The sequence below is a fragment of the Lipotes vexillifer genome, unplaced genomic scaffold (assembly GCF_000442215.2).
Source record: "Lipotes vexillifer unplaced genomic scaffold, Lipotes_vexillifer_v1.1 scaffold860, whole genome shotgun sequence".
Lineage (NCBI taxonomy): Eukaryota > Metazoa > Chordata > Mammalia > Artiodactyla > Lipotidae > Lipotes > Lipotes vexillifer.
Window position 1 is genome coordinate 1,876,353 of NW_006789568.1, and position 10,756 is coordinate 1,887,108.

Consider the following 10,756-nt stretch of genomic DNA (forward strand, 5'->3'; position numbering starts at 1 on the left):
CGCCCAGGCTCAGCGGCCATGGCTCACGGGCCTAGCTGCTCCGTGGCATGTGGGATCCTCCCGGACCGGGGCACGCACCCGCGTCCCCCGCATCGGCAGGCGGACTCTCAACCACTGCGCCACCAGGGAAGCCCTAGGAGCATTTTTAAAAGGGAGAGACCTCATCTTTTACGTCCATACTGATGCGTTTACAGTTGAAGTGAGATGACGATGGTGATCTGCTTCAGAACGATCCCGTGGGTGAACCTAGATGCTGAAGCGTGGGCTCGCTACACTGCTGTCTCTATTTCTGCATGCTTGGGATTTTCCATAATAAAATATAAATAAATACAAAAATAAATAGACACGCCTCCCCCAGTGGGGGTGAGCGGCAGAGATCGAGGCGTCTCCGAGGCTGCTCTGGTCTCAGTCAGCTCCTGCCTTCCTGGGCCTACCAGGTGGGGGGCTGCCACGAGGATCCGGGGGCTGCAAACGGAAAGGTGGGGTGTCCACGTGGAGGGGGACCGAGTCAGGAGGGTCCATGGAGAGCCACACACGGGTGTGGGTTTGCTGCCGCCCGCGTGCTATTTCACACCTGAACAGGCGGGGAGGGACCAGCTCATAAAAGCTGAGTTCTGCACTTTTAGCTGCAAACCTGCCCAGGCTACAGTGAAAAGGGTAAATGGATCTTTTATCCTAACGGAATGACTGGAGTTCATTTCTTCTTTGCAATAATCAGTCAATAGATGTCTATTCCTCGTCCACTTAAGCTCACCCCATCCTTCTTTAGGCAAAAGTAGTAGAGTCCCAATCGCCACCTCCACACACTCTTGCTAACACCACGCAACCGCAGAAGAGAAAGTGTAAATCCAGGACCGCGCTCCGCGTTGGCCCTCAGAGGGTCTCGGGCCCCCGCACGCACCAAGCCAGGGCCTTGTGAGGTCAGGATAAAGAGCAGCTCACACGGACACCTCCGGACCAGGTCGTGACACCCGCCACTGATGTGCCTGACCGTGGGAGACACACGGAGCACCTGCGTGGCCGGGAGGAACCTGCAGGCAGCCGTCCTGTCCAGGGGACGCGACGGGCCTCGTTGCTGGGAGATCTTTGGATTTATGTATTCAGTTATATCTTATTACAGAAAATTCCAAACATACAGAAGCAGAGAGGCCAGAGCAACAGGCAGTGCCACCAGCCCCGGACGTGCCCCAGGCGAGGAGGAGGGACCGGAAGGGGCCCCCCGAGGACCCGGGCGGAGGCTCACCGCTCGCTCACGGCCATGACGTCCAGCACGTTGGAGAAGAGGATGTGCGCCTCGGACGGGTGCAGGATCTTTTTCAGACGCTCGTTCTCCATGAAGTGGGACACCAGCAGGCTCAGGCTTTTGTAGTAGGAGGCCTCGGAAGTCACCAGCTCGAACATGGCCTGGGACGTGAGGAGGGCCAGCGCTCAGCACCTAGGACTCGTCTCCCCCCGCTCTCAGACACATGCAGAGGTTTTATTTTAGTTTAGGTTTTTGGCCGCCATGCACGGCTTGCGGGATCTTAGTTCCCCGACCAGGAATCAAACCTGCGGCCCCTGCAGTGAAAGCGCCGAGTCCTAACCACTGGACCGCCAGGGAAAGTCCCCAGACGCAAAGGTTTTAAAAGTGAAGGAAGACTGCTGTCGGGGTCTGCGCTGGCAAGGGCGCTGCCATCCGCGGCCAAGACCGCTCACAAGAGTGAAGCCGGAGATAGCCTCGCGTCCGAGGACGGAACAAGGTCAAACACGAGGCGCCAGCCATCCGCTGGGTTCCCGACAGCTGCTAAGGGTGACTCAGGACTGTTTCCTGGTGCGGAATGGGTGAGAGAGTCGGCAGACTCCCCTTCTACACACCCAGAAAAATGTCTGGAAGGAAACAGGCCATAATGTCAACCACAGGTGTCAGTAGGGGGTGGAGTTTGGGGGTGACTTTTACTCCTTACTTTTTACCCTTTCGATTGTCTAAAATTGAAGAATGAGCATATGTTGTTTCTTTCATGGTCTTATTTTATAATGTAATTGATAAAGCAATTTTCATTTTGAAAAGAGAAGAGAGAAAGAAGACAGAGAAAGAAATCCATAATCAGATAAGCTTTTTGGAGGCACCTTCATTCTCTATCATGCTTATCACCTGATTATCGAGTCTATGAAACAGCAAACTAACCGGACCTCTCTCTGTTCCCTCTCACGTGTCATCTGTGAAGTGAGGGCAGTAGTTGCTGGTTCACCCTCCTTCCTTACTCTCAAGCAAACCCATGACCCTTCCTGAGACCACGCTGGGACCACCCTCAACTTCCTCTCCCCCATCTCTCTCTGCTGTTCCTCAGCTGAGGGTGGGTTCAGGTCTGGGCCCACGGTGGCTGCCCAGAAGGGACAGTGTAGCGGGATGAATTGTGCGCCCACCCAAAGCTGTGTCCACATGCCAAGCTCCAGCACCTGTGAATGTGAACTCATGTGGCAAAAGGGTCTTTGCGGATGTAAGTGAAGGATGTCAAGGTGAGGAGACCCATCCTGGATTGAGGGTCTAAATCCAGTGACAGGTGTCCTTACAGGAGAGATGCAGAGGGAGATCTGGCAGACACACAGGGAGGAAGGCCATGTGAGGACACGGGAAGAGGCTGCTTCAAGCCAAGGAACGGGAGCCACCGGAAGCGGAAAGAGGCAGAACTGCCAACACGCTGATTTCAGGCTTCTGGCCTCTACAACTGGGGGAGAATAAATTACCACCCAGTTTGTGGTAATTTCTTACTGCAGCCCCAGGAAACAAACACAGACAGACAGAGGAGGGCTGGGAGATGGGACAGCGATGAGAGTAGGGGGCCCTGGTCACTTCCCAGTGTCCCGACCACCCCACTTCTCACTCCCTTTGGGGTCCTCCAACCTCCCACTGGCCAGAACCCTGACCCAGGCAGGGCTCAAGGCTCTGGCCATGAAAGCTAGTGCTGCCGGGGCTAGGAAGGATGGTCGAAGGAAGGGAGACAGGGAAGGGAAGAGGGAGGGAGGACCAGCATGTGTTCCAGACACACAAGGCGCCTTCTCGTTCCATCCTCACTGGTCCCCCAGGAAGGACGTACAGAAGTTCGCATTTCACTAAAAGGAAACAGATGCAGAGGTTAAGCAATGCCCCAAAGTTACTGCTGGAGGGTGTGCAAGATTCAACCCAAGGTTTTTCCAAGTTCTGGGCTCTGCCCACCAGTACCCACCCCTGCTGACTTAGACGCAGGCAGAGCGGGGATTCAATGGCATCTGCAGGTGGCCTGGCCTGCTGGGCAGCCATTCTGCTGCTTCCCTGCAAAGCTCGGACAAACAGCCAACCTGGCAAAGCACTTTAAAATAAGCGACATATCTGTAAGTTGGGGATGCTTAGCAGCATAAAACCGCCCAGCACCACTGAGAAAGTTCACACAGAGCTCACTCCAGGGTGGCCCACAAATGACAGACTGTGGGCCACCATCAGAGGAGAGCCCACCGGTCCCCTAGTGTCTGTGCCTCACTCAAGACACTGAGAGGCGGCACTGAAACGAGCTGGCGACCTCTCTGTAACTGTCCCCAAGTCACAGATGCTTGGTCTGCTTAAAGATACGAAACCACACAAAGCACATCCCACTGGCCTCACTCACGGCAGAGCTGAGGCCTCAGCACGGAAGGCCCCACCCTCTGTCCTGCCAACATCCAGCCAAGCCCTGCCTGGCAAGGCTGAGACCGCGCTGGGCAGGAAGTTCCTGGAAGCATCTCTGTTACAGATGTTGAAAACAAAAATCACTTTCCTGCTGCTAAATTTAAGTTTCTTAAGAAAACGTCAGGCCATTACAGCTTGCAAGTTCTAAGCAAATATAACTAAAAGAAGCAAAACGAAACACCCCAAACTGAGACAGATGAGTGTTGCAGACACCCAGAGAGGAAAACACCACCATGTCCAGGATGCAGCCCCGCAGACAAACATCTCCCTGAACAACGCCTGTGAAGCACAGCTGGGGGATCACACGTGGGAAAGGTGCCCAGACCCCTGAGAGCATCACCATCCTGACCCCCGGGAGGACGAGGGGTCAGGGGCCGCCGGGCAGTGGCAGGCGGGCCTCTCAGCCGCTGACACGCAGCGGGCGCTGGGCCTGAATCACCGCTCCTTGATCCCGGCTGTGCCCATTCGCCACAAACTCACCCCCTCTTTCTCCGTTTATAGGCAACTAGTCACCCGTGGATTTTTGTTTTCCAGGGTGTTTGTCTTTATTTTATATGTCAAACTATTTGCCACATCAGTATGGTCGTCTTTTCCTCATCAATATTATTCTTACTCTCAGTCATTCAAGCCTTTGCACGGTGTGTGGAGCCAACAGGGGTCCAGGCCCTGCTCACTCGTTCATTCATTCGTCCGCAAACGCTGATGAGCACTGGTCCAGGCAGCCGGCACTCCTCTGTGAACACGGCAAACTCCCTGCTTCCGTCCCAGGGCAGTGAAGGCAGAGCAGACAGGAGTAAAATGCATCCCGTTGGGTGTGAGGGATGCTACGAGCAGACGGGAAGAGGTGTGTGTGAGCACGTGAGAGTGTGTATATACGTGTGTGACTGTGTGTGCGTGACTGCATATATGTCAGCGTGTGTGTGAGTTACTTACTGCAGAGAATCTCTCCTTGGTGAAAGCAGCCGCTGCTCTGCGGCCGGGCTGGCTAAGGCCCCGCATTGCCCACGGTCGGGTTGCAGGGCTCACACAGGACCGTTATCCTCGGGAGCTCGGTTAGACTGACCCGAATTTTCTGAATCACAGCTTGGTCTCCCATCAGTGCTTAGTGCTGGATTACTCCGCTTGGTATCCGCCAACAGTCATGTTATGCTTCCTGGGTTTTTTCCAACCCAGCTACTACTAAGCCCAACTCCCACCTGGGTTCTTTGCCAAGGGTAAGAGCCGGGCAGCTCTGCACCTTTCTTCAAGCGGCCAGTCCAGGTGGTTTTGCAGCCAGTGAGGGCCGTGCTGGGCCTGGTGTCCACCACAGGCCGCTGAGGAGCAGAGCTGTCAAGGCTTTGGCCTTGGAGTTAGCCAGAGAATTCCTTCATCCCACTAAGCCTCAGTTCCCACGTGTGCAGAATGAGGACCGCAGTCCCCAGAGGAAAGGCCCAGCTGGGGTCGGCCTGTCTCAAAGCACCTGGCAGGCACATGTCCGGGGCCGTAATCCATCCGACACCCGTGTGTTGTCTTCACAGGACCTCAAGTGCTTCACGGATGGAGCTCCAGCCAGAGGGGTCAAGGAGGGCCTGTACCAGGAGGTGACACTGGGTCTGAGTGCCAAAGTATGACCCGTTCAGAGCAGGGGTGTGGACACGAGGTGGAGGTGGGAGACGGGTGGTGGAGAGGGAGCAGGGGGAGGAGCCTGGCGGCCAGGCCACTAGAGGGGTCACGTGGGGGCAGAGCAGGCTTCTGCGTACAGTCTTAAGTCCACCCTGCTGGCCGCCGTGTGGGCCAGAACCACACAGCCTTGCGTTCCGGCGTCCCGGGGCTGCTCGACGCTCCTGGGCTCCGCACGTGCTCTCGCCGCTTCCCCCGCCCGCCTGTGGATGAGAAGCCATGCCTGTCTCCCCACAGGCTTGGGAAGAAATGGATTATATTTTTCTCAGTAAACTTAGACTTTTCTCCAAAAAAAGGAAACAATGTATCAGAGAAATCACCGGAGTTCCAGCTGAGACCATCACCACAGTCTCAGGAGTTGAGAGGGTGATGGTCAGTGAGCAACTCCCCTTCCCTGGGGGAGTCCAGAAAATTCCGAGCCTGCAGACCCCAGGCCAGCCCCACACCCCACGGAACAGATGATGCCCCACAGACGTACAGAACCAGGACCCCTCTCCCGATGTAGCCCAGGCCTCGGTGCTGTTTGGGTTCAGGGCCCTCACGCAGCCTTGGGACCAGAGTGGCCCTGGGTCAGGCCCACCTGAACCACCCTAGTCAAGCAGTGCATTTGAAGAAACAGAGGAGACCCCTGACCCATCAGCAAGGGGATGAAAGAGGAAGCCAGGACACCAAGCAAAGTCTGCTTCTGATCAAAGAAAGTGAAAAAAACAGCCCCTAACACACAAAGAGCGCTGTCCGTTAAGAACTCAGTTTACTGACCCACAATTTCCTGTGATCTAAGACAGTTCAGCCTGTGGTATCTCATTTTCCGATGCGGGTCCTCATGGTCCGGGCAGGCAGCTCACATCATCGGCCTCCACGCTTCACCCTGATGTCCCCATTGGTATGGGTCCTTCTTTCCTACAGCATCAGCGACGCTCAAGGCTGAACAGTCCCTTGCCTTCTTTACCTGCACCGTCTCCACCTTACAATTCAGATTCTCTGTGGACCCCGTGTGTGGTCATTCTATCCCGATTTGGATTGGTTTCGGCTTCCTGGCCTTGGTGTCAATGTTTCACAGCGGTCTTTGATGCCATAACCTTTATTATGATGCTGTGGTGTGGCCTGAGTCACCAGGGGTCAGAGACAAAAGCGGGCTGACCGAGGACAGACGCTACCCACCACCTCCCTTCACTACTGCTGTTGTCTGGTGTGTCATTGGCAGAGCCAGGAAGCAAACGCATCCCCTTACCCCTAAGGGTCCCAGGAGGCACCTTCACCTCTTCCTGCATCCCAGGTTCCTTCCAGGACAGACTGTCTGCAGTGGCGGGGACTAAGCTCTTGTCTGAGCAGATGTACAGAAAGGATCTTCTCAGGTAGCCTGCGTTTTCCCACCTGTTATGGACTGAATTGTGTCCTCCAAAATTCACATGTTGAAGTCCTAATCCCCAATGTGACTGCATTTGGAGATGGGGCCTTTGAAGAGGTAATTACAGTTAATGCGCTCATAAGGGTGGGCCCCTAATCCAATAGGACTGGTGAACTCACAAGAAGAGGGACAGACACCTCACACCTCTGTGTAAGGGATGCACATACACAGAGGAAAGACCATGTGAAGACACAGTGAGAAGGTGGCCACCTGCAAACCAAGGAGGGAGGCCTCACCAGAAACCAACCCTGCCAGCACCCTGATCTTGGACTTCCAGCTGCCAGAACTATGAGAATAAATGTCTGTGGGTTAGCCACCCAGTCTGAGGTACTCTGTTATGGCAGCCCAGATCATGGACTGGAGGGTGAGGGCGGGGGGCCCCTCCTGACACAGGACACACATCCCTCAAGGAACAAGGCAACGTTAGACATTATTCCAAACTGCTGTAAACGAGGCCTGGGACCAGAGTGCAGAGAAGGGAGACATTCTCTGCAGTAGGCTCCCAGGTGACTGGGGAGGTTCAGACCAGAATGATGACTGTTCATCAATATTCTGTAAAACAGCATGGACTGCTTCCAAAAAAATCACACTGGGGAGAAAAAGGCTGCTTTGCAAGATCTGCTGAGCACTCCCTGATGCCCCTTTGCCAGTTTGGGCATCACTTTCTCTCCAAATCTAGGAAACTCTTGGCTACATTTCTCTCTTAGTCAGTACCTTCCTGTCTGAGACACATTGATGGGTGTGACACTTCATTGGTAAACAGTGGCCATAAATGTCCTTGTTCGCTCCACCTTGTCTATGCAGGGTTATCAGAGATAAATGGCACCAGCGGGCAAATAATAGTAACAGCTGACATTTGTCCAACTCCTAACCCGTGCCTGGTATAATGCTGAGTACTTCCAATGCGTCACCTCCCTCCGTCCTCGCTGTAATCCTGGAGGTCACCCAACCGTTCCCACTGTGCAGATGAGCGTGCCGAGGCCACACAGCCAGTGAGTGGCAAAACCAAGGTTCGCACCCCATCCTTTTGACCTCAGGGCTCTGTGTCTTGACCGCCCTGCTAGAGACGCCCTTCCACAGAAATGCCCAGGCTTTCCCGTGAGCCTGCAGGCCTGCAGTGGCGCCAGGCTGGCAGCCCCTCTCCTTGCAGGTCGGTCTCGGTCTGCTGTTATTTATGCAGAAGCCACTTCCTTCCCACCCTAGGTTCTTTCCAGGTTCTTGATCATCTTTTTAGCTTTACACGGTGCTTTCAAGTAGGTGCTTGATAATAAGTTTGTTAAGAGAAAACCTCTAACCCAGTGCTCAAATGCGAACCAGGCCTGGCCTTGGGTTGATGGGTCGTACAGGTGGGTGAGTCGTGCCCACGACTCACAACTTCCACCCAAAGGCTCGGCTCCCAGACCTGTCCTCCTCGGGGCCGTCTGTGTCTCTTTACAAGGACACTGTTAGCTGTGCCCATCGTTCGTCCTCCTTTCCCGGCTCCTGCTGGCCTGAATGTCCGGTGTCCCATCTCCTTTACCAGGTGGCTTCCTGAAAGGCCTGGCCTGGGTGCAGCACCCAGGAAACTCCAAATGTTTGCTGAGCACCTCCCAAGAGCTGGGGGCTGGGGGCTGCGGGCACTGGGGATTCCCGAGATGACCAAGAGCTGATCCCTGCCCCTGGGAGGTCGCCGGCTCAGGAGACCGCAGCTGCTGGGGGGCTGGGGTCCGTGATGCTGTCCTGCCCTCCCCACCTCACTCATTCCACAGACATGTGCCCAGAGCCACCTCCAGGTAGTGGCTCGGCTTGATGCTGGGGACACAGATGGACACAGACACACCAGGGAGGAGGCAGCTTGGGCACAGCCAATGACAGCTCTGCAGTGATGCCCACGGTGGAGTGGGAGGGGGCTTTGCCATGGCAGGGGGAGGTGGGGAGGCAGGCAGCCAGAGAAGGCTTCCGGAAGGGGCTGTCAGAGTCAAAGAGCCAATAAGACGTAGCCAGGGAAAAAGGGGAAAAAAACCCAGTATTTCTCAGCCTGGTCCTGCGACCACAGGTGTTTGCGAAAATGCAGATTCCCAGGAACCTCCCCAGACCCCCGCATAACCCGTCCTTTAACAAGATCTCCAGGTCGTTCTGAGGCATGGCAGAGTCTGAGGACCCCTGGTGCCAGGGCTGGGGGCCCCCAGCCCCAAAGCCTCCCCGGGTAACTTTCTTTCGCACTTATCACCCTGAGTGTTAAGCGTTACGGCACCTGCCCACTGCCGGACTTCGCTGTTAGTGCCTGGAGGGTGGGAGGAGATGGACAGAAAGCTGGGCCAGAATGCCAAGGGGTTTGGGGGGGGTCCCTCCTCGGGCTCAGGCTGCCTTAGAGGCCATGGGACGTCACAGTCCAGGCTCTGTGCCCTTGTGCTGGTGGGAGTTATGACCACTTTGGCTGGCTGTAGGCTGAGCCCTGTGCTCAAGATGCTCAGCCCCTGTGCAGGCCACAGACCCCAAAGACAAACCCGTGGCCCCCGAGGGCCTGAGGCTGCCCCAGCCACTCAGGCGAGCTGCCTCCCCTCTCCTCTGGGGGTGTCAGCTGGAGCCGGGAAGCGGTGTCCTCCGTCAGAGGCTGCGTCTGCTCTCTGCTTTGGGCCTTGAGCCCTTCTGCTGCCAACAGCGGCCACCCTGGGTGGTTCTGCGTCCTCACTCTGCCAGACCTTGCTTCCCACGTGATCCTGTCCATGCACAAAGCTTTCCTCACTTCTGCGGCTAGAAGAGTAATTCATACCCCAGAGGCATTAGAGTGGACAGAAGTGACTCCGAAAAGGCTTTTAGTTAAGCAGCAGCCCCTAGAACCTCTCTCTCATCCTCGAATAATTACGATGGAGTCAGATTCCAGAGCCCAGGCTCTGCTGCAGCGTGGTCATACCCCAGAGGCATTAGAGTAGACAGAAGGGACTCCGAAAAGCCTTTTAGCTAAGAAGCAGCCCCTAGAGCCTCTCTCTCATCCTCGAATAATTACGATGGAGTCAGATTCCAGAGCCCAGGCTCTGTTGCAGCGTGGTCTCTAGTCAGTGCGGCAAATGCAAAAAGTGCCAAGACCAGGGGCCTCCACGGGGGCCACGGGGTCTCAGCGTCACCCAGGGTGATGACAACTAGTCCCGGGGTTGCTGTGGAACTAGGGGTCACACATTAAATGCGAGTTGGCATGCAGGCCCTGGGGGGCCCAATGTGCCTCCCCACCACCAGCTGCCCAAACCCAAGCCTTGGCAAGCTCACACGCATCACAAGCCAATTGTTAATGTTTTCTCAAGATGACCTGGTTAATAAGATAGCTTACAAAAAAGTACACACTAAAACAGACATAAAGTTTAAAAGACACATGCTTGAAAAGATGCCCAGCCTCATTCACAACAAGAGAAATGCAAAGTAAAACCACAACACAGTATCATTTATGATCTCGCACACTGGTCAAGGTAAACTCGTTGGATGCTGTACCACATTGGTGATAGGGAACCAGCACCCTCTCATACAGCTGAAGTGTGAAGACAACTTGGCACTATCTTCTCAAAATTTAAAAAGTATGTAATCTTTAACCCAACAGTTCCACTTAGCAATTCCCATAGTATTCCATTGCACAGATCTGTCTTTTATTACTATAAATAATGCTGCAATGAACATCCTTGATACACAACATTTCTAGTTGCAGTCCATCAACAGGGGACTGGTTAAATAAATTATGGAACATCATAAACAATGGAGGTCCATAAAGGTAGGGAAAAAAAAAGTAAGAAAAGAAAAGAAAAACAAGAATGGGGGAACTCTGTTTGGGCTGATCTGGAAATACTGTCAAAACATTTTGCTAAGTAAAAAAAAAAGCAAGGCACACAGCAGTGTACATAGAGTTTACCATTTGTGTAACACACACAAACATGCACACACGCACATACTGGCCCTGAGGGCCAGGGGTTGGCGGGGGAAACTATTTTCGCTATAATTCTGTTTGCTCTGTTTCAACTCTGTATCAGGTGCATAAATTATTTATC

The 10,756-nt window shown here is 54.4% G+C and overlaps 1 protein-coding gene across 1 annotated transcript in view; it reads right to left on the minus strand.

Annotated features, from left to right (window-relative positions):
* The window catches only part of LOC103087660 (ephexin-1), a 13,604-nt gene extending 12,200 nt beyond the window's left edge, over positions 1–1,404 (minus strand). The window contains exon 1 of the mRNA XM_007462770.1: positions 1,244–1,404. Within this exon, the coding sequence (XP_007462832.1) occupies positions 1,244–1,401 (158 nt within the window). The 5' untranslated portion in view covers positions 1,402–1,404. The remainder of the gene's footprint in view (positions 1–1,243) is intronic.
* Between the last annotated feature and the right edge of the window lie 9,352 nt (positions 1,405–10,756).